Here is a 20,606-nt window from a genome sequence, read left to right on the forward strand (position 1 = left end):
GAAAAAATCAAGAAAACGCACCTTAAATAAGCAATTTTGCATCACTGCCTGTTCCGTGGTGACCGCTGCACATTCTCCAGCGACAGCTGCGCGTGTTAATGAAACGACGCTTCTTTAGCTTGTCACTGCGGCCTGCACAGCGACGGTTGCAGCCTGCCCTAGGGACTGCCCTGTTCCTGCACACTAACAAACTAGGCAGCGACCGTTGTGTACAAAAATGCACGAAAATTTAAGGAAAAACAGAAAAAATGAAAATAAAAAATAAAGTGAAAACACGTTGGGTTGCCTCCCAACAAGCGCATTTGTTTTAAGTCATTGGCTCGACGTGAAGTGACCAACTAGGTGGGCGGATCGATGACTCTAGTGCTGAAAACCGCGAATGAGACCAATTTGTTGCAAATATTTCTCCACCACTTGTATCTTACATTTGAGGTCTTAATCACAGACTTCGGAGTCGATAGAGGTTGTTGTTTCTTGCTCTTCTTCTTCTTAGGCTTCTCCTGCAAGTGAGGTTTAGCATGTTTAGGCTTGCTCATTTTAGGAGTTTGAGGAAGAGGATTAATAATGAAAATAGAAGGTTTAGAAAGATCATCCCCTTCTAATGCCCTAAAAGGCTTAGACGTGTCGGTCATCATGGCCGCCCTGCATACACGCTCCATCTTGGCTTGTTGCGCCTCTTCATAACATTTCGCTCTCTATTTTGTATATGGAGCGACTGTAGTTGTCACTGAATGTGATCTCGCCTCTACCTGCATCAATAAGAGCTTTGCATGTGGCTAGAAAATCTCTACCTAAGATTAGAGGTACATTTTTATCTACTTTCATATCAAGAATAATGAAGTCGACAGGAAAGATAAAATCGTCTACCTTTACCAAGACATCCTCAATCATACCCACTATTTTGATTGTTGAATTGTCGGCCAACTTTATGATCCCATCCGACGTCTTGAGCGGTCCGATGTTGAGCTTCTCATAGTATTTTAGTGGCATGATGTTTATGCTTGGTCCTAGATCGCAAAGGTCCTTGTCTACCTTGCCCTCTCCAATTGAGCACCTAATGATGAACTGACCGGGATCTCTTAGCTTCACCACCCTCTACCTTTGGATGATCTCGCAGCAATGGTGAGGCAATGATAAGGCTCATTTCATGCATCGGTTATGGGGTTAAATTTTTTGATTTCAGTGAACTACCAAGTGTTTGTAAGTTCAGGTGTGTGAAAAATCTGCCAGACCCAGGAAATGCAGGAAAATCAACCGGGTAGATAAAACTGAGGAAAAGTGAAGTGAAAAGCGGCAGCAACCTACCTATCCCAGAAGAATGACGAAAACGCTGGCAGGAAGCAAAACTGGAACAAGGAGCATTTTTCTAAAGGATCTTTTTCGATGTCAAAAATGACAAACTAACAAGGAGGAGAGCCCTAGGGATCCGTTCCTCAACTATATAAAGGGACAACCACTTTGAAGAGAGGCACTTCGACATCAGCTCCATCACTCTCCTTAGTTTCACTTTGTTTTAGTTCACTTCACACATATCTCACGCACTTGGCTTCAATGGGGTAATTCTTGGCATTGTGGCGGTTTAGTTTAGTTCTGTGGTGTAACACTGTCCCTAAGGGGGCAAAGTTACAATTGTTTACCTTTTCGTTGTTTTGTTTCGCCGTGAACTTCTTCGTTTGAAGCTCAGCGACTGTTATTTTCGTTCAAACCTAATTCCAGTGGCTATGGAAGTTTATGTTTCTGTTTTACCTGGTGTTGATGTTTGTTATTTGTTTTTACTGATTTAGATGCTTTTCGCAATTGGTTCTTGAGTGGAATTTGACATCGGTTAAATTGGAGTAGAATTGTTGTTGAATTGGTTGAATCGGAGTTGAGTAGTTATGGATCTGAATGTGGTTGTGTTGGGACCAGATGGATCTGTTGTGAATCATGGTTTGGAGTTGTGGATCTGATACGTACTTGTTTGAATCTGCATGGTTATGGCTATTCTTACTGTTGCTTTCGATTTGCTCGACCTGATAGTATAGATTTGGTTGTTTTTCTACTTAATCGTAATGTTTGAAGTCCGATCTGAGTTTGCTCTGTTTCTTTATGTTTGATGATCTATTTTGTTGGTGTTCATGTCATATTTGCTGAAGAAGATGAAGATCGTTGGTAGTTAGAGTCAGATCTGTTTTTTGTTTGCTTTTGCAGCTTTTTCCTGTCACAGTAGCTTAATTAAGAAATTATTCTCACTGTTTTTTCTTGCGTGCTTGTTTGACTGTTTTGGGAAATATTTTACTTGACCTGGTAGTTTGCTTAATTCGTTCCTTAGTTAATTTTACGTTTGATAAGTCATGCATGCGTACGTGTTTATCTCGTTTCCTAGGTCTAGTAGTTAGTCAAGTGCTTTAGTTCCCTCGAGTTCAGTAGTTTAAGGAAATCTTAACCCATGAGTTGCGTGGCAGCAGCCGACCCTTCCCAAGTCCTCTAAATACTTTCTAACACCTCTGTCTCTGTGGGATCGATCCTTACTTCCATATACTAGTCGATAGTATGATGGGTTAAGGTTTTGAAGCGGTAAAAAGTGCACCCAATGACCTTTTCTGATAGATTTATGGTTTGCTAGACCTTGTGGTTTAGAGAATCCTCTAGGTCTGTTTGATTGGGATATACATACGCACGCACTAATTTACACACTTCAGGCAACTTATGGTTGGCTTTAGTAGGCTTCTTCTTCTTCATCACAGCATCCCTTAGTAGCTTAGCTTACCTAGGAATCTCCTGCAATGATTCGATAAGAGGGATGTTAGTATGAACCTTACAGAACCTATTTAGAAAGTGCTTGAATTGCTTTTCAAGCTTGAACTTCTTCTTTGGCTGGAAAGGGAGTACAATCCCGTTGTGCCGAACGAGCTCCTATTTGGCGGGTGTCTCAAACTCTTCAGTGGCGGCCCGCTGCGGGGTGTGCAGCGGTTCGTTGGGAGTCGGGCAGACTCCAGAATTCGTTTCGGAGATGCTGCCTTCATCCTTTTTCAGCTTCACGACCCACTTCTTGTTTATGTTGGCCACTCGTGCTGTTGCCTTTGTCTTGTCTTTCTTAATCTTTCGTTTCACTTGGTTCATTTGAGTCTTTATGTTCGAGACGGCGGTGGCAATTGCGTTGATTCCGGCATCGAGGTTGTTAAACCTTGCTTCAACGACTCCTATCTTGGTGTCATTCGTCTTCCTATCTTGCACTAGCATTTCAAAAATCTTCATGATCCCTTGGTCGTTCTTCTCCTCCTTCTTGATTGGTTCAACTATTCCACCTTTGCTCACATTAAATCTTGCGGGGGTTGCAAGAAATTATTGTTAGAATATGAAAGGTTGGGATGAGGACGTCTCCCATTATAATTATTGAAATTACTCCCCCTGGTTAGGGACATAATTGTTGTTGTATGGTCTATTGGGACCGCCTCCTTATTGAACATAGTTGACATCCTCAATAGGAGTGGGAGGAGCGTCAGGTTTGGTGACCGCAATGATGGAGGTCGGTGGAGCCGGATCCACTCTTCTCGATGTGTCCATTTGGTCAACCCGAACTCTAAGCTAGGCCAATTCCTTCGCAAAGGAGTTCTCTTCTGCCTCTTCAATGGCTGCTACTCTCCTTGAGTTATACCTCTCTTTTCACCACCCCCTGCTGTTGGTGGCGAATTCCTCTATGACTGCCATGGCCACTCTTCCGTAAAAATCCTCCATTGGCCCCTGAATCCAACATAGCACAAATTTTTTCATTAAACCCATTATAGAGGATTCCTACCTGATGGTCCACGGTGAAACTTCGGTTGTGGCACTTGCGGAGGAGACCTTTGAAACGAGAAACCACCTCATAGAGGGGCTCGTCGTGGCCTTGCATGAACTGGAACATCTCGCTCTTGAGCTTTAAGATTGTGCCCGACAGATAGTACATGTTGAGGTTGACACACAAACAACTCTTTAGTAGAATCAATCAATGTAAAAGGAAAGAGTCTTACCCTAATGGCAATCTCCACAAACTTTGAGAGGTGGCGGTTGGCATCTTCTGTGGCCATGCCTGCAAAAGAAAATTACTCAACCCTTTGTATAAGGGGCATTCACAGCTCAAAATTGTTAGCATCTACATGAGGGCCTTCGGGAAAAGTAATCATATTCCCGTGATTGAACAAATGCATCACGGGCATTGTCTCCTTGTTCCTCTTTTCTTGTGCCTCGTGGGAAGCCTTCTCTGCGTCTCTCTCATCCGTCAATAGCTTGACTATGGCTTGAAGCCTCTCTAGCTCTGTTCTGTCCGCCATTGATCAACTCGTTGATCATTTCTTATTTTCTTTCCTACGGGTCCTTTCAAGTTCGAGATCGAGCGGCTCTAAGATGTTCTTCCCAGAACGCGATCGCATACACAACCTGAAATAAACAAAAATAAAACACGCCCAATAATATGATCAGATTCATACAAAACCACTCTCTAAAACCATGTAAAATCCAATTATGTCAGGCCTAAAGGCTTCAAGACATCCAACAACGTCAACAAATCACAGAGCTCCAAAGGATGGCTGTCGAGGCGCAAGCGGAAAGCCAAACCATGATTGGCAACATCAACTACTTGATTGGTGCCTTCGACGAGCTCAACGACAACTTCCCTCCTCCTCAAGAATGAAGATCAAGATTCAAGCTCATGATACTAAATGAGCGTTGTATCTTTATTTGTTTTTGTTTTGTTGAAGACAATTTTTATTTTATGTTCGGATATTTTTCCATTAAGTTTTTGCAGTGTCTTTGTGTTTTAATTTGGTTTTTGTGTTGATTGAAAATTTCGCAACTCTGAACCTTCCCCAGCGACCGTTGGTGCTTGCGCAGCGGCCCACTGGCTACGCTCTGGATCATTCTGACCCTTCCCCAGCGACCGCTGGCCGACAACAGTTTTCCAGACGCAGTCTTTCGAATTTTTCGAATTTTTGCTCCGTCCAGCCTCAACGTGAAATTTCAAGGTATCTTTACTGCTTTCTTAGTTTACTCACGTCCCCACCGACTCTACAAACTTATTTTACACTTTTTGTTTTGAAAAACCCGAAGGTGAATAATATATCATAAACATAGCATGAAAAACTTAGAAACACGTATGTATAAGGACATATTAGACAGAGGTGCCTATGATATAAAGTTCTTTTCATCTTTGATTAAGGTTGGCGTGATGTTTTGATATGATGGTTTGGTGAAAATGTGCATAATTAGTGAATTGCTTGTTCGCCGTGAATCATGCTTTTTCCTTGTGAGATTTAAGCCTTAATTTTTTCATGTGTGATTTATCTGCATGCATGTATATGTTTCTAGAACTTGCTCCTCGTCTGCCTAAGTTTACATAGTGTTTATGTTGATTAAGGAGAATGTTAGGCAATCTTTTCAACCTACTTTTATATCCAAAATTTTTTACCATTTTCAAAAAATCTCTTTATCCCTTTGGAGCCAATTTTGAGTCTTTAAGCCTATTCTTTGGAAATCAAATCAATGGGGACAATTCCTTGGGTTAGCATAGTTATTTTTATTTTATCTTTTGTAAAGGAATTGAAGAGATAAGGGGAGATTATGAAAAGTGAAAAGTAGTGTGCTTAAAGTTGTAAAAGTGCAAGTTGTAAAAAATAAAAAATAAAATTGCTTGGTCTATAAAGGATGCCTATAGTATATAAAAAAAGGTTGTGTGGAAAAAAGAAAGAAAATCAAAGGATTGGAAAGTGAATTGAAGGATGAATAATTATCAAAAGTGTCTAGGGTTTGAAAGAAAAGTGGAGTTTATTTTACTCTACTTGAGATTTTTATTTTTAGTCACTTTTTATCCTAATTTTCCTCACCTACCAAAGAGCCTACATTACAACAAAAAATAAAGACCTTCCGGACTTTTGATGCTTAATCACATCTACTAGAGGAGGGATTAGACTTTGAGCAAGCCTATGGTAACTTTGCATGAGGCATGATTTGAGTGATTATATTACATTGCCAAATACACCTTAAGAGTGAGAGATAAATACACTTCCCATCTTTGGAAGCAGGGATGGATCTAGGAATGTAAATGGAAGGGGGAAAAATTATATGTATAGGAAATTTGAGAATTTAAGAAGGGGTAAATATAAAGAAATTTTAAAAATTTTGCAAAATTATTAAATAAAATAGTACTCCCTCTGTCCCATTAGAAATGAAACGTTTTCCTTTTTTGTTTGTCCCATTAAAAATGAAACGTTTCTAAAAAAGGAAATAACACTCTCTCTACTTTTTCTTCTCTCTTACTTTACTCTCACTTCTTTAACTCACAAAACAACACTACATAAAATCCTGTGCCGAAAAGCAAATGTTGCATATTTAATGGGACGGAGGGAGTATATTTCAATATATTTGAGGTGGGGCAAAGTGGGGCATTTGCCCCACCTAATAATACATTACATCCATCCCTGTTTGGAAGTTTGCCCACTTGTGAGTGCATGAATTCAAGATGATATACTTGCTTTTGCTATTGTTGATGAAGAAACAAATGAGAGTTGGAGTTGGTTTTTGAATCTTGTCAGAGTGCATATTATAAAGCATGACCAGGAAGTGTGCATAATATCAGACAGACATCAAGGCATAATAAATGCTATGCAATCTGATGTGTGGAAAGAGGTACCCGTTTGATATCATCGATACTGTTTAATTCACGTTCGATCGAATGTGTTACAAAGACACAAAGGCCCCGGAGTGAAGAAATGGGTATGGATAATGGGTGAAGTAATCATCAACGTCGTCATCATCATCATCATCAACATCATCATCCAATTCCTCATTTATTAGAGAGTGCACAATATGGACACCTGAGAAGAATGAATCATGTGTAGTAGGCTGCCATGGTAGGCCAACTCTATCAAATGGAGTCACCCAACTAGACTGTGGCGCGTCTGACCAGGTAGGAAACCAACTAGAGGGATCTGGTGCTGGTGGATTTTGCATTTCGGGCTCAGCAGCAAAATTATCGATGAGTGTATCCAAATCTATGTTGTCATCTGAATTAATATGTTCTTCATTTGCGGCTTGTGATGACCCTGGCATATCTTGGGACATTCTGAAATGCCGTGAATAACCATGCCCGCCTGTTCGGGTACCTCTCTGACCAATACCGCGAGCTCTTAGGATAAAACCCCGGGACATATCCACATCAGTGCGCTGTGTGGAAGGTATGACCGTGCGTTCACTCTCACCGCAATCGGTAAGGCAGTTAAGAGCAAGACTGTTAATCTCATGCAACAATCCTACGGCGTCTGCTGGGTCAAAACCGCGCGACAAATGAAATACACGTGCCAATGTCTCGGCCTGTAACAAATAAAACGTGCATATTTAACAACATACATACTTTTAAAATGAGAAGAACAACTATAAAAATTCAATACTTACTTGGAGTGTAGATGATGATGCAAGATTGTTCATCCCTACTTCTGGAAGCCTACCCGGCTGCGTGATATATGTAATGGTAATTTTAAAATACCACTCCATGTATTGTCGAGTTCTCATCACCTGCACGTGGTCTGCAAGAGGCTCCATGTAATGATTAGTAACGAACTCCGACCTTCTCTCCCAATGTTGGATGTAGGCCTTGTTCTGCACAGCCCAGTTCGTCTTAGCTTTTCCACGACGATTGGTTTTGAAATGAGTTTCATTGAAACCCCAATCACGCAATTCCGGGATGAACGGCGTGCCTCCAAATTGTCTAACAACGCGCTCAGGCTCATGTGCTTCGACAATAGCCCAACAAACCATGTACGTCACAGATCTCCAACTGTTGTTCATCTCGAGGCAGGAGTCTGGCAATTGACGGTCCACATAGGGCATCCAAATAAACTACAATAACAAGTTTACATTAAAATTACCCAAATATATATCAAAACATTATTCATTTTACTTGGCTATTTTGGAGTAATGATAACTGTTCACGATAATGTCGAACAGAATGTTTGGGGGCTCTGTTTATCATATATGAGCCAGTCCACCTACAATAAGAAAAGTTGTCAATTTAATATGTTGTCATTAAATACACAAAAGAGAAGAAACAACAAACTTACATTAATGCACGGCCGTCTGAAGGGTGGGAGATCAGAACCTGCGTACGGGAGCTTACGATATGAAAGAATAAAGTGCGGATATGTTGATGGGTGCGATCATACCAGCACTAATGCACCGGATCCCATCAGAACTCCGAAGTCAATCGTGCTTGGGCGAGAGTAGTACTAGGATGGGTGACCCCCGGGGAAGTCCTCGTGTTGCACCCCTTTTTGCGAGTACGTCAATTTTTTTTTCATCATTTCAGTTGCTCTTACTAAGGTGCGAAAATTGATGAGCTCCTAGTGGTCGAAGATTGCGAAGGAGGAAGGTACGAAGTTCTTCGCGCGCTGATAACGAGCGGGTCCACAGCCTTAAACGTGCCGGAAAGCAGCATTTATGGTCAAAAAGTGTCCAAAACGGCTCGAAACGACCTTTTTGTGCCCCCGGCAGAAGAGACGGGCTATGCCTGGGACTGGGGACGTGGGGCGCGGCGAGAGCTTCGCGATGATATGCTGTGGGTCCCGTAACTCGTTCAGGTTCAAAAGTTATGGCCGTCTGAAGGGTGGGAGATCAGAACCTGCGTACGGGAGCTTACGATATGAAAGAATAAAGTGCGGATATGTTGATGGGTGCGATCATACCAGCACTAATGCACCGGATCCCATCAGAACTCCGAAGTCAATCGTGCTTGGGCGAGAGTAGTACTAGGATGGGTGACCCCCGGGGAAGTCCTCGTGTTGCACCCCTTTTTGCGAGTACGTCAATTTTTTATCATCATTTCAGTTGCTCTTACTGAGGTGCGAAAATTGATGAGCTCCTAGTGGTCGAAGATTGCGAAGGAGGAAGGTACGAAGTTCTTCGCGCGCTGATAACGAGCGGGTCCACAGCCTTAAACGTGCCGGAAAGCAGCATTTATGGTCAAAAAGTGTCCAAAACGGCTCGAAACGACCTTTTTGTGCCCCCGGCAATAGAGGCGGGCTACGCCCGAGACTGGGGACGTGGGGCGCGGCGAGAGCTTCGCGATGATATGCTGTGGGTCCCGTAATTCCTTCAGGTTCAAAAGTTATGGCCGTCTGAAGGGTGGGAGATCAGAACCTGCGTACGGGAGCTTACGATATGAAAGAATAAAGTGCGGATATGTTGATGGGTGCGATCATACCAGCACTAATGCACCGGATCCCATCAGAACTCCGAAGTCAATCGTGCTTGGGCGAGAGTAGTACTAGGATGGGTGACCCCCGGGGAAGTCCTCGTGTTGCACCCCTTTTTTGCGAGTACGTCAATTTTTTTTTCATCATTTCAGTTGCCCTTACTAAGGTGCGAAAATTGATAAGCTCCTAGTGGTCGAAGATTGCGAAGGAGGAAGGTACGAAGTTCTTCGCGCGCTGATAACGAGCGGGTCCACAGCCTTAAACGTGCCGGAAAGCAGCATTTATGGTCAAAAAGTGTCCAAAACGGCTCGAAATGACCTTTTTTGTGCCCCCGGCAATAGAGGCGGGCTACGCCCGGAACTGGGGACGTGGGGCGCGGCGAGAGCTTCGCAATGATATGCTGTGGGTCCCGTAACTCCTTCAGGTTCAAAAGTTATGGCCGTCTGAAGGGTGGGAGATCAGAACCTGCGTACGGGAGCTTACGATATGAAAGAATAAAGTGCGGATATGTTGATGGGTGTGATCATACCAGCACTAATGCACCGGATCCCATCAGAACTCCGAAGTCAATCGTGCTTGGGCGAGAGTAGTACTAGGATGGGTGACCCCCGGGGAAGTCCTCGTGTTGCACCCCTTTTTGCGAGTACGTCAATTTTTTATCATCATTTCAGTTGCTCTTACTGAGGTGCGAAAATTGATGAGCTCCTAGTGGTCGAAGATTGCGAAGGAGGAAGGTACGAAGTTCTTCACGCGCTGATAACGAGCGGGTCCACAGCCTTAAACGTGCCGGAAAGCAGTATTTATGGTCAAAAAGTGTCCAAAACGGCTCGAAATGACCTTTTTGTGCCCCCGGCAATAGAGGCGGGCTACGCCCAGAACTGGGGACGTGGGGCGCGGCGAGAGCTTCGCAATGATATGCTGTGGGTCCCGTAACTCCTTCAGGTTCAAAAGTTATGGCCGTCTGAAGGGTGGGAGATCAGAACCTGCGTACGGGAGCTTACGATATGAAAGAATAAAGTGCGGATATGTTGATGGGTGCGATCATACCAGCACTAATGCACCGGATCCCATCAGAACTCCGAAGTCAATCGTGCTTGGGCGAGAGTAGTACTAGGATGGGTGACCCCCGGGGAAGTCCTCGTGTTGCACCCCTTTTGCGAGTACGTCAATTTTTTATCATCATTTCAGTTGCTCTTACTGAGGTGCGAAAATTGATGAGCTCCTAGTGGTCGAAGATTGCGAAGGAGGAAGGTACGAAGTTCTTCACGCGCTGATAACGAGCGGGTCCACAGCCTTAAACGTGCCGGAAAGCAGCATTTATGGTCAAAAAGTGTCCAAAACGGCTCGAAACGACCTTTTTGTGACCCCGGCAATAGAGGCGGGCTACGCCCGGGACTGGGGACGTGGGGCGCGGTGAGAGCTTCGCGATGATATGCTGTGGGTCTCGTAACTCCTTCAGGTTCAAAAGTTATGGCCGTCTGAAGGGTGGGAGATCAGAACCTGCGTACCGGAGCTTACGATATGAAAGAATAAAGTGCGGATATGTTGATGGGTGCGATCATACCAGCACTAATGCACCGGATCCCATCAGAACTCTGAAGTCAATCGTGCTTGGGCGAGAGTAGTACTAGGATGGGTGACCCCCGGGGAAGTCCTCGTGTTGCACCCCTTTTTGCGAGTACGTCAATTTTTTTTCATCATTTCAGTTGCTCTTACTGAGATGCGAAAATTGATGAGCTCCTAGTGGTCGAAGATTGCGAAGGAGGAAGGTACGAAGTTCATCGCGCGCTGATAACGAGCGGGTCCACAGCCTTAAACGTGCCGAAAAGCAGCATTTATGGTCAAAAAGTCTCCAAAACGGCTCGAAACGACCTTTTTTGTGCCCCCGGCAATAGAGGCGGGCTACGCCCGGGGTTGGGGACGTGGGGCGCGGCGAGAGCTTCGCGATGATATGCTATGGGTCCCGTAACTCCTTCCGGTTCAAAAGTTATGGCTGTCTAAAGGGTGGGAGATCAGAACCTGCGTACGGGAGCTTACGATATGAAAGAATAAAGTGCGGATGTGTTGATGGGTTCGATCATACCAGCACTAATGCACCGGATCCCATCAGAACTCCGAAGTCAATCGTGCTTGGGCGAGAGTAGTACTAGGATGGGTGACCCCCTGGGAAGTCCTCGTGTTGCACCCCTTTTTGCGAGTACGTCAATTTTTTTTTCATCATTTCAGTTGCTCTTACTGAGGTGCGAAAATCGATGACCTGCTAGTGGTTGAACAGTGCGAAGAAGGAAGGCACGAAGTTCTTCGCGCGCTGATAACGAGCGGGTTCCACAGCCTTAAACGTGCCGGAAAGCAGCATTTATGGTCAAAAAGTGCCCAAAACGACTCGAAATTACCTTTTTTGTGCCCCCGGCAATAGAAGCGGGCTTTGCCCGGGGCTAGGGACGTGGGGCGCGGCGAGAGCTTCGCGATGATATGCTGTGGGTCCCGTAACTCCTTCCGGTTCAAAAGTTATGGCCGTCTGAAGGGTGGGAGATCAGAACCTGCGTACGGGAGCTTACAATATGAAAGAATAATGTGCGGACGTGTTGATGGGTGCGATCATACCAGCACTAATGCACCGGATCCTATCAGAACTCCGAAGTCAATCGTGCTTGGGCGAGAGTAGTACTAGGATGGGTGACCCCCGGGGAAGTCCTCGTGTTGCGCCCCTTTTTGCGAGTACGTCAATTTTTTGTTTCATCATTTCAGTTGCTCTTACTGAGGTGCAAAAATCGATGAGACCCTAGTGGTCGAACAGTGCGAAGGTGGAAGGTGCGAAGTTCTTCGCGCGCTGATAACGAGCGGGTCCCACAGCCTTAAACGTGCCGGAAAGCAGCATTTATGGTCAAAAAGTGCCCAAAACGGCTAGAAATGACCTTTTTTGTGCCCCCAGCAATAGAGGCGGGCTTCGCCCGGGGTTGGGGACCTGGGGCGCGGCGAGAGCTTCGCGATGATATGCTGTGGGTCCCGTAACTCCTTCCGGTTCAAAAGTTATGGCCGTCTGAAGGGTGGGAGATCAGAACCTGCGTACGGGAGCTTACGATATGAAAGAATAAAGTGCGGATGTGTTGATGGGTGCGATCATACCAGCACTAATGCACCGGATCCCATTAGAACTCCGAAGTCAATCGTGCTTGGGCGAGAGTAGTACTAGGATGGGTGACCCCCGGGGAAGTCCTCGTGTTGCACCCCTTTTTGCGAGTACGTCAATTTTTTTTCATCATTTCAGTTGCTCTTACTGGGGTACGAAAATCGATGAGCTCCTAGTGGTCGAACAGTGCGAAGGAGGAAGGTACGAAGTTCTTCGCGCGCTGATAACGAGCGGGTCGCACAGCCTTAAACGTGCCGGAAAGCAGCATTTATGGTCAAAAAGTGCCCAAAACGACTCGAAATTACCTTTTTTGTGCCCCCGGCAAAAGAAGAGGGCTTTGCCCGAGGCTAGGGACGTGGGGCGCGGCGAGAGCTTCGCGATGATATGCTATGGGTCCCGTAACTCCTTCCGGTTCAAAAGTTATGGCTGTCTGAAGGGTGCGAGATCAGAACCTGCGTAGGGGAGCTTACAATATGAAAGAATAAAGTGCGGATGTGTTGATGGGTTCGATCATACCAGCACTAATGCACCGGATCCCATCAGAACTCCGAAGTCAATCGTGCTTGGGCGAGAGTAATACTAGGATGGGTGACCCACAGGGAAGTCCTCGTGTTGCACCCCTTTTTGCGAGTACGTCAATTTTTTTTTCCATCATTTCAGTTGCTCTTACTGAGGTGCGAAAATCGATGAGCTCCTAGTGGTCGAACAGTGCGAAGAAGGAAGGTACGAAGTTCTTCGCGCGCTGATAACGAGTGGGTTCCACAGCCTTAAACGTGCCGGAAAGCAGCATTTATGGTCAAAAAGTGCCCAAAACGACTCGAAATTACCTTTTTTGTGCCACCAGCAATAGAAGCGGGCTTTGCCCGGGGCTAGGGACGTGGGGCGCGGCGAGAGCTTCGCGATGATATGCTATGGGTCCCGTAACTCCTTCCGGTTCAAAAGTTATGGCTGTCTGAAGGGTGGGAGATCAGAACCTGCGTAGGGGAGCTTACGATATGAAAGAATAAAGTGCGGATGTGTTGATGGGTGCGATCATACCAGCACTAATGCACCGGATCCTATCAGAACTACGAAGTCAATCGTGCTTGGGCGAGAGTAGTACTAGGATGGGTGACCCCCGGGGAAGTCCTCGTGTTGCACCCCTTTTTGCGAGTACGTCAATTTTTTGTTTCATCATTTCAGTTGCTCTTACTGAGGTGCAAAAATCGATGAGACCCTAGTGGTCGAACAGTGCGAAGGAGGAAGGTGCGAAGTTCTTCGCGCGCTGATAACGAGCGGGTCCCACAGCCTTAAACGTGCCGGAAAGCAGCATTTATGGTCAAAAAGTGCCCAAAATGGCTAGAAACGACCTTTTTTGTGCCCCCAGCAATAGAGGCGGGCTTCGCCCAGGGTTAGGGACCTGGGGCGCGGCGAGAGCTTCGCGATGATATGCTGTGGGTCCCGTAACTCCTTCCGGTTCAAAAGTTATGGCCGTCTGAAGGGTGGGAGATCAGAACCTGCGTACGGGAGCTTACGATATGAAAGAATAAAGTGCGGATGTGTTGATGGGTGCGATCATACCAGCACTAATGCACCGGATCCTATTAGAACTCCGAAGTCAATCGTGCTTGGGCGAGAGTAGTACTAGGATGGGTGACCCCCGGGGAAGTCCTCGTGTTGCACCCCTTTTTGCGAGTACGTCAATTTTTTTTCATCATTTCAGTTGCTCTTACTGGGGTGCGAAAATCGATGAGCTCCTAGTGGTCGAACAGTGCGAAGGAGGAAGGTACGAAGTTCTTCGCGCGCTGATAACGAGCGGGTCCCACAGCCTTAAACGTGCCGGAAAGCAGCATTTATGGTCAAAAAGTGCCCAAAACGACTCGAAATTACCTTTTTTGTGCCCCCGGCAATAGAAGCGCGCTTTGCCCGGGGCTAGGGACGTAGGGCGCGGCGAAAGATTCGCGATGATATGCTGTGGGTCCCGTAACTCCTTCTGGTTCAAAAGTTATGGCCGTCTGAAGGGTGGGAGATCAGAACCTGTGTACGGGAGCTTACAATATGAAAGAATAAAGTGCGGATGTGTTGATGGGTGCGATCATACCAGCACTAATGCACCGGATCCTATCAGAACTCCGAAGTCAATCGTGCTTGGGCGAGAGTAGTACTAGGATGGGTGACCCCCGGGGAAGTCCTCGTGTTGCACCCCTTTTTGCGAGTACGTCAATTTTTTTTCATCATTTCAGTTGCTCTTACTGGGGTGCGAAAATCAATGAGCTCTTAGTGGTCAAACAGTGTGAAGAAGGAAGGTACGAAGTTCTTCGCGCGCTGATAACGAGCGGGTCCCACAACCTTAAACGTGCCGGAAAGCATCATTTATGGGTAAAACGTGCCCAAAACAGCTTGAAACGACCTTTTTTGTGCCCCCGGCAATAGAGGCGGGCTTCGCCCAGGGCTGGGGACGTGGGGCGCGGCGAGAGCTTCGCGATGATATGCTGTGGGACTCGTAACTCCTTCAGGTTCAAAAGTTATGGTCGTCTGAAGGGTGGGAGATCAGAACCTGCGTATGGGAGCTTACGATATGAAAGAATAAAGTGCGGATGTGTTGATGGGTGCGATCATACCAGCACTAATGCACCGGATCCCATTAGAACTCTGAAGTCAATCGTGCTTGGGCGAGAGTAGTACTAGGATGGGTGACCCCCGGGGAAGTCCTCGTGTTGCACCCCTTTTTGCGAGTACGTCAATTTTTTTTTATCATTTCAGTTGCTCTTACTGGGGTGCGAAAATCGATGAGCTCCTAGTGGTCAAACAGTGTGAAGGAGGAAGGTACGATGTTCTTTGCGCGCTGATAACGAGCGGGTCCCACAGCCTTAAACGTGCCGAAAAGCATCATTTATGGGTAAAACGTGCCCAAAACAGCTCGAAACGACCTTTTTTGTGCCCCCGACAATAGAGGCGGGCTTTGCCCGGGGCTGAGGACGTGGGGCGCGGCGAGAGCTTCGCGATGATATGCTGTGGGTCCCGTAACTCCTTCTGGTTCAAAAGTTATGGCCGTCTGAAGGGTGGGAGATCAGAACCTGCGTACGGGAGCTTACAATATGAAAGAATAAAGTGCGGATGTGTTGATGGGTGCGATCATACCAGCACTAATGCACCGGATCCTATCAGAACTCCGAAGTCAATCATGCTTGGGCGAGAGTAGTACTAGGATGGGTGACCCCCGGGGAAGTCCTCGTGTTGCACCCCTTTTTGCGAGTACGTCAATTTTTTTTCATCATTTCAGTTGCTCTTACTGGGGTGCGAAAATCAATGAGCTCCTAGTGGTCAAACAGTGTGAAGAAGGAAGGTACGAAGTTCTTCGCGCGCTGATAACGAGCGGGTCCCACAACCTTAAACGTGCCGGAAAGCATCATTTATGGGTAAAACGTGCCCAAAACAGCTCGAAACGACCTTTTTTGTGCCCCCGGCAATAGAGGCGGGCTTCGCCCAGGGCTGGGGACGTGGGGCGCGGCGAGAGCTTCGTGATGATATGCTGTGGGACTCGTAACTCCTTCAGGTTCAAAAGTTATGGCCGTCTGAAGGGTGGGAGATCATAACCTGCGTACGGGAGCTTACGATATGAAAGAATAAAGTGCGGATATGTTGATGGGTGCGATCATACCAGCACTAATACACCGGATCCCATCAGAACTCCGAAGTCAATCGTGCTTGGTCGAGAGTAGTACTAGGATGGGTGACCCCCGGGGAAGTCCTCGTGTTGCACCCCTTTTTGCGAGTACGTCAATTTTTTTTTTTACATTTCAGTTGCTCTTACTGAGGTGCGAAAATTGATGAGCTCCTAGTGGTCGAACAGTGCGAAGGAAGAAGGTACGAAGTTCTTCGCGCGCTGATAACGAGCGGGTCCCACAGCCTTAAACGTGCCGGAAAGCAGCATTTATGGTCAAAAAGTGCCCAAAACGACTCAAAATGACCTTTTTTGTTTCCCCGGCAATAGAGGCAGGCTTCGCCCGTGGCTAAGGACATGGGGCGCGGCGAGAGCTTCGCGATGATATGCTGTGGGTCCCGTAACTCCTTCCGGTTCTAAAGTTATGGCCGTCTGAAGGGTGGGAGATCAGAACCTGCGTACGAGAGCTTACAATATGAAAGAATAAAGTGCAGATGTGTTGATGGGTGCGATCATACCAGCACTAATGCACCGGATCCTATCAGAACTCCGAAGTCAATCGTGCTTGGGCGAGAGTAGTACTAGGATGGGTGACCCCCGGGGAAGTCCTCGTGTTGCACCCCTTTTTGCGAGTACGTCAATTTTTGTTTCATCATTTCAGTTGCTCTTACTGAGGTGCAAAAATCGATGAGCCCCTAGTGGTCGAACAGTGCGAAGGAGGAAGGTACGAAGTTCTTCGCGCGCTGATAACGAGCGGGTCCCACAGCCTTAAACGTGCCTTAAAGCAGCATTTATGGTCAAAAAGTGCCAAAACGGCCCGAAATGACCTTTTTTGAGCCCCCGGCAATAGAGGCGGCCTTCGCCCGGGGCAAGGGAAGTGGGGCGCGGCGAGAGCTTCGCGATGATATGCTGTGGGTCCCGTAACTCCTTCCGGTTCAAAAGTTATGACCGTCTGAAGGGTGGGAGATAAGAACCTGCGTACGGGAGCTTACGATATGAAAGAATAAAGTGCGGATGTGTTGATGGGTGCGATCATACCAGCACTAATGCACCGAATCCCATTAGAACTCCGAAGTCAATCGTGCTTGGGCGAGAGTAGTACTAGGATGGGTGACCCCCGGGGAAGTCCTCGTGTTGCACCCCTTTTTGCGAGTACGTCAATTTTTTTTTCATCATTTCAGTTGCTCTTACTGGGGTGCGAAAATCGATGAGCTCCTAGTGGTCGAACAGTCCGAAGGAAGAAGGTACGAAGTTCTTCGCGCGCTGATAACGAGCGGGTCCCACAGCCTTAAACGTGCCGGAAAGCATCATTTATGGGTAAAACGTGCCCAAAACAGCTCGAAACGACCATTTTTGTGCCCCCGGCAATAGAGGCGGGCTTCGCCCGGGGCTGGGGAAGTGGGGCGAGGCGAGAGCTTCGCGATGATATGCTGTGGGTCCCGTAACTACTTCCGATTCGAAAGTTATGGCTGTCTGAAGGGTGGGAGATCAGAACCTGCGTACGGGAGCTTACGATATGAAAGAATAAAGTGCGGATGTGTTGATGGGTGCGATCAAACCAGCACTAATGCACCGGATCCCATCAGAACTCCGAAGTCAATCGTGCTTGGGCGAGAGTAGTACTAGGATGGGTGACCCCCGGGGAAGTCCTCGTGTTGCACCCATTTTTGCGAGTACGTCAATTTTTTTTCAACATTTCAGTTGCTCTTACTGAGGTGCGAAAATTGATGAGCTCCTAGTGGTCGAACAGTGTGAAGAAGGAAGGTACGAAGTTCTTCGCGCGCTGATAACGAGCGGGTCCCACAGCCTTAAACGTGCCGGAAAGCAGCATTTATGGTCAAAAAGTGCCCAAAACGACTCAAAATGACCTTTTTTGTTTCCCCGGCAATAGAGGCAGGCTTCGCCCGTGGCTAAGGACGTGGGGCGTGGCGAGAGCTTCGCGATGATATGCTGTGGGTCCCGTAACTCCTTCCGGTTCAAAGGTTATGGCCGTCTGAAGGGTGGGAGATCAGAACCTGCGTACGAGAACTTACAATATGAAAGAATAAAGTGCAGATGTGTTGATGGGTGCGATCATACCAGCACTAATGCACCGGATCCTATCAGAACTCCGAAGTCAATCGTGCTTGGGCGAGAGTAGTACTAGGATGGGTGACCCCCGGGGAAGTCCTCGTGTTGCACCCCTTTTTGCGAGTACGTCAATTTTTGTTTCATCATTTCAGTTGCTCTTACTGAGGTGCAAAAATCGATGAGCCCCTAGTGGTCGAACAGTGCGAAGGAGGAAGGTACGAAGTTCTTCGCGCGCTGATAACGTGCGGGTCCCACAGCCTTAAACGTGCCTTAAAGCAGCATTTATGGTCAAAAAGTGCCCAAAACGGCCCGAAATGACCTTTTTTGAGCCCCCGGCAATAGAGGCGGCCTTCTCCCGGGGCAAGGGAAGTGGGGCGCGGCGAGAGCTTCGCGATGATATGCTGTGGGTCCCGTAACTCCTTCCGGTTCAAAAGTTATGACCGTCTGAAGGGTGGGAGATAAGAACCTGCGTACGGGAGCTTACGATATGAAAGAATAAAGTGCGGATGTGTTGATGGGTGCGATCATACCAGCACTAATGCACCGAATCCCATTAGAACTCCGAAGTCAATCGTGCTTGGGCGAGAGTAGTACTAGGATGGGTGACCCCCGGGGAAGTCCTCGTGTTGCACCCCTTTTTGCGAGTACGTCAATTTTTTTTTCATCATTTCAGTTGCTCTTACTGGGGTGCGAAAATCGATGAGCTCCTAGTGGTCGAACAGTCCGAAGGAAGAAGGTACGAAGTTCTTCGCGCGCTGATAACGAGCGGGTCCCACAGCCTTAAACGTGCCGGAAAGCATCATTTATGGGTAAAACGTGCCCAAAACAGCTCGAAACGACCATTTTTGTGCCCCCGGAAATAGAGGCGGGCTTCGCCCGGGGCTGGGGAAGTGGGGCGAGGCGAGAGCTTCGCGATGATATGCTGTGGGTCCCGTAACTCCTTCCGATTCGAAAGTTATGGCTGTCTGAAGGGTGGGAGATCAGAACCTGCGTACGGGAGCTTACGATATGAAAGAATAAAGTGCGGATGTGTTGATGGGTGCGATCAAACCAGCACTAATGCACCGGATCCCATCAGAACTCCGAAGTCAATCGTGCTTGGGCGAGAGTAGTACTAGGATGGGTGACCCCCGGGGAAGTCCTCGTGTTGCACCCATTTTTGCGAGTACGTCAATTTTTTTTTCAACATTTCAGTTGCTCTTACTGAGGTGCGAAAATTGATGAGCTCCTAGTGGTCGAACAGTGTGAAGAAGGAAGGTACGAAGTTCTTCGCGCGCTGATAACGAGCGGGTCCCACAGCCTTAAACGTGCCGGAAAGCATCATTTATGGGTAAAACGTGCCCAAAACAGCTCGAAATGACCTTTTTTGTGCCCCCGGCAATAGATGCGGGCTTCGCCCAGGGCTGGGGACGTGGGGCGCGGCGAGAGCTTCGCGATGATATGCTGTGGGACCCGTAACTCCTTCTGGTTCAAAAGTTATGGCCGTCTGAAGGGTGGGAGATCAGAACCTGCGTACGGGAGCTTACGATATGAAAGAATAAAGTGCGGATGTGTTGATGGGTGCGATCATACCAGCACTAATGCACCGGATCCTATCAGAACTCTGAAGTCAATCGTGCTTGGGCGAGAGTAGTACTAGGATGGGTGACCCCCGGGGAAGTCCTCGTGTTGCACCCCTTTTTGCGAGTACGTCAAATTTTTTTCATCATTTCAGTTGCTCTTACTGGGGTGCGAAAATCAATGAGCTCCTAGTGGTCAAACAGTGTGAAGAAGGAAGGTACGAAGTTCTTCGCGCGCTGATAACGAGCGGGTCCCACAACCTTAAACGTGCCGGAAAGCATCATTTATGGGTAAAACGTGCCCAAAACAGCTCGAAACGACCTTTTTTGTGCCCCCGGCAATAGAGGCGGGCTTCGCCCAGGGCTGGGGACGTGGGGCGCGGCGAGAGCTTCGCGATGATATGCTGTGGGACTCGTAACTCCTTCAGGTTCAAAAGTTATGGCCGTCTGAAGGGTGGGAGATCATAACCTGCGTACGGGAGCTTACGATATGAAAGAATAAAGTGCGGATATGTTGATGGGTGCGATCATACCAGCACTAATACACCGGATCCCATCAGAACTCCGAAGTCAATCGTGCTTGGTCGAGAGCAGTACTAGGATGGGTGACCCCCGGGGAAGTCCTCGTGTTGCACCCCTTTTTGCGAGTACGTCAATTTTTTTTTTTACATTTCAGTTGCTCTTACTAAGGTGCGAAAATTGATGAGCTCCTAGTGGTCGAACAGTGCGAAGGAAGAAGGTACGAAGTTCTTCGCGCGCTGATAACGAGCGGGTCCCACAGCCTTAAACGTGCCGGAAAGCAGCATTTATGGTCAAAAAGTGCCCAAAACGACTCAAAATGACCTTTTTTGTTTCCCCGGCAATAGAGGCAGGCTTCGCCCGTGGCTAAGGACGTGGGGTGCGGCGAGAGCTTCGCGATGATATGCTGTGGGTCCCGTAACTCCTTCCGGTTCAAAAGTTATGGCCGTCTGAAGGGTGGGAGATCAGAACCTGCGTACGAG

The 20,606-nt window shown here is 47.3% G+C and overlaps 1 protein-coding gene and 24 non-coding genes across 25 annotated transcripts; 24 read left to right on the top strand and 1 right to left on the bottom strand.

Annotated features, from left to right (window-relative positions):
- Positions 1 to 6,631: 6,631 nt before the first annotated feature.
- LOC121786301 lies at positions 6,632 to 8,096 on the bottom strand. Its single transcript, XM_042184910.1, has 4 exons — positions 8,073 to 8,096; positions 7,913 to 8,000; positions 7,408 to 7,851; positions 6,632 to 7,326 (listed from the first exon to the last, which is right to left on the bottom strand). Coding segments are annotated over exons 1-4 (1,167 nt in total). The 5' UTR covers positions 8,075 to 8,096; the 3' UTR covers positions 6,632 to 6,693.
- Positions 8,097 to 8,160: 64 nt separating this feature from the next.
- Positions 8,161 to 8,279, top strand: LOC121788115. The gene has a single exon (XR_006047568.1). It is a non-coding gene; the product is annotated as a 5S ribosomal RNA (ribosomal RNA).
- Positions 8,280 to 8,679: 400 nt separating this feature from the next.
- Positions 8,680 to 8,798, top strand: LOC121788173. The gene has a single exon (XR_006047625.1). It is a non-coding gene; the product is annotated as a 5S ribosomal RNA (ribosomal RNA).
- A 399-nt stretch (positions 8,799 to 9,197) lies between these two features.
- Positions 9,198 to 9,316, top strand: LOC121788184. The gene has a single exon (XR_006047636.1). It is a non-coding gene; the product is annotated as a 5S ribosomal RNA (ribosomal RNA).
- Positions 9,317 to 9,718: 402 nt separating this feature from the next.
- LOC121788143 lies at positions 9,719 to 9,837 on the top strand. The gene has a single exon (XR_006047595.1). It is a non-coding gene; the product is annotated as a 5S ribosomal RNA (ribosomal RNA).
- A 399-nt stretch (positions 9,838 to 10,236) lies between these two features.
- On the top strand, positions 10,237 to 10,355 carry LOC121788196. Its single transcript, XR_006047646.1, has one exon. It is a non-coding gene; the product is annotated as a 5S ribosomal RNA (ribosomal RNA).
- Positions 10,356 to 10,753: 398 nt separating this feature from the next.
- LOC121788160 lies at positions 10,754 to 10,872 on the top strand. The gene has a single exon (XR_006047613.1). It is a non-coding gene; the product is annotated as a 5S ribosomal RNA (ribosomal RNA).
- Positions 10,873 to 11,272: 400 nt separating this feature from the next.
- LOC121788161 lies at positions 11,273 to 11,391 on the top strand. The gene has a single exon (XR_006047614.1). It is a non-coding gene; the product is annotated as a 5S ribosomal RNA (ribosomal RNA).
- Positions 11,392 to 11,793: 402 nt separating this feature from the next.
- On the top strand, positions 11,794 to 11,912 carry LOC121788181. Its single transcript, XR_006047633.1, has one exon. It is a non-coding gene; the product is annotated as a 5S ribosomal RNA (ribosomal RNA).
- A 403-nt stretch (positions 11,913 to 12,315) lies between these two features.
- On the top strand, positions 12,316 to 12,434 carry LOC121788206. Its single transcript, XR_006047656.1, has one exon. It is a non-coding gene; the product is annotated as a 5S ribosomal RNA (ribosomal RNA).
- A 401-nt stretch (positions 12,435 to 12,835) lies between these two features.
- Positions 12,836 to 12,954, top strand: LOC121788194. The gene has a single exon (XR_006047645.1). It is a non-coding gene; the product is annotated as a 5S ribosomal RNA (ribosomal RNA).
- A 403-nt stretch (positions 12,955 to 13,357) lies between these two features.
- On the top strand, positions 13,358 to 13,476 carry LOC121788193. Its single transcript, XR_006047644.1, has one exon. It is a non-coding gene; the product is annotated as a 5S ribosomal RNA (ribosomal RNA).
- A 403-nt stretch (positions 13,477 to 13,879) lies between these two features.
- Positions 13,880 to 13,998, top strand: LOC121788180. The gene has a single exon (XR_006047632.1). It is a non-coding gene; the product is annotated as a 5S ribosomal RNA (ribosomal RNA).
- Positions 13,999 to 14,399: 401 nt separating this feature from the next.
- Positions 14,400 to 14,518, top strand: LOC121788175. The gene has a single exon (XR_006047627.1). It is a non-coding gene; the product is annotated as a 5S ribosomal RNA (ribosomal RNA).
- Positions 14,519 to 14,919: 401 nt separating this feature from the next.
- On the top strand, positions 14,920 to 15,038 carry LOC121788171. The gene has a single exon (XR_006047623.1). It is a non-coding gene; the product is annotated as a 5S ribosomal RNA (ribosomal RNA).
- Positions 15,039 to 15,439: 401 nt separating this feature from the next.
- Positions 15,440 to 15,558, top strand: LOC121788190. Its single transcript, XR_006047641.1, has one exon. It is a non-coding gene; the product is annotated as a 5S ribosomal RNA (ribosomal RNA).
- Positions 15,559 to 15,959: 401 nt separating this feature from the next.
- LOC121788179 lies at positions 15,960 to 16,078 on the top strand. The gene has a single exon (XR_006047631.1). It is a non-coding gene; the product is annotated as a 5S ribosomal RNA (ribosomal RNA).
- Positions 16,079 to 16,480: 402 nt separating this feature from the next.
- Positions 16,481 to 16,599, top strand: LOC121788176. The gene has a single exon (XR_006047628.1). It is a non-coding gene; the product is annotated as a 5S ribosomal RNA (ribosomal RNA).
- A 401-nt stretch (positions 16,600 to 17,000) lies between these two features.
- On the top strand, positions 17,001 to 17,119 carry LOC121788183. Its single transcript, XR_006047635.1, has one exon. It is a non-coding gene; the product is annotated as a 5S ribosomal RNA (ribosomal RNA).
- Positions 17,120 to 17,521: 402 nt separating this feature from the next.
- Positions 17,522 to 17,640, top strand: LOC121788172. The gene has a single exon (XR_006047624.1). It is a non-coding gene; the product is annotated as a 5S ribosomal RNA (ribosomal RNA).
- A 401-nt stretch (positions 17,641 to 18,041) lies between these two features.
- Positions 18,042 to 18,160, top strand: LOC121788177. Its single transcript, XR_006047629.1, has one exon. It is a non-coding gene; the product is annotated as a 5S ribosomal RNA (ribosomal RNA).
- Positions 18,161 to 18,562: 402 nt separating this feature from the next.
- LOC121788185 lies at positions 18,563 to 18,681 on the top strand. The gene has a single exon (XR_006047637.1). It is a non-coding gene; the product is annotated as a 5S ribosomal RNA (ribosomal RNA).
- Positions 18,682 to 19,083: 402 nt separating this feature from the next.
- LOC121788174 lies at positions 19,084 to 19,202 on the top strand. The gene has a single exon (XR_006047626.1). It is a non-coding gene; the product is annotated as a 5S ribosomal RNA (ribosomal RNA).
- A 402-nt stretch (positions 19,203 to 19,604) lies between these two features.
- On the top strand, positions 19,605 to 19,723 carry LOC121788189. Its single transcript, XR_006047640.1, has one exon. It is a non-coding gene; the product is annotated as a 5S ribosomal RNA (ribosomal RNA).
- A 401-nt stretch (positions 19,724 to 20,124) lies between these two features.
- Positions 20,125 to 20,243, top strand: LOC121788182. The gene has a single exon (XR_006047634.1). It is a non-coding gene; the product is annotated as a 5S ribosomal RNA (ribosomal RNA).
- Positions 20,244 to 20,606: the final 363 nt, after the last annotated feature.

The sequence above is a fragment of the Salvia splendens genome, chromosome 22 (genome assembly GCF_004379255.2).
Source record: "Salvia splendens isolate huo1 chromosome 22, SspV2, whole genome shotgun sequence".
In the NCBI taxonomy this organism is placed as follows: Eukaryota; Viridiplantae; Streptophyta; class Magnoliopsida; order Lamiales; family Lamiaceae; genus Salvia; species Salvia splendens.

Bases quoted from the DNA above. Each gene is read 5' to 3' on its own strand.
- LOC121786301 (XM_042184910.1), bottom strand. The intron at 7,852-7,912 runs GTAAAATGAATA...TTGTTATTGTAG, and splicing joins CATTACTCCAAAATAGCCAA to TTTATTTGGATGCCCTATGT. The intron at 7,327-7,407 runs GTAAGTATTGAA...TATTTGTTACAG, and splicing joins CATCATCATCTACACTCCAA to GCCGAGACATTGGCACGTGT.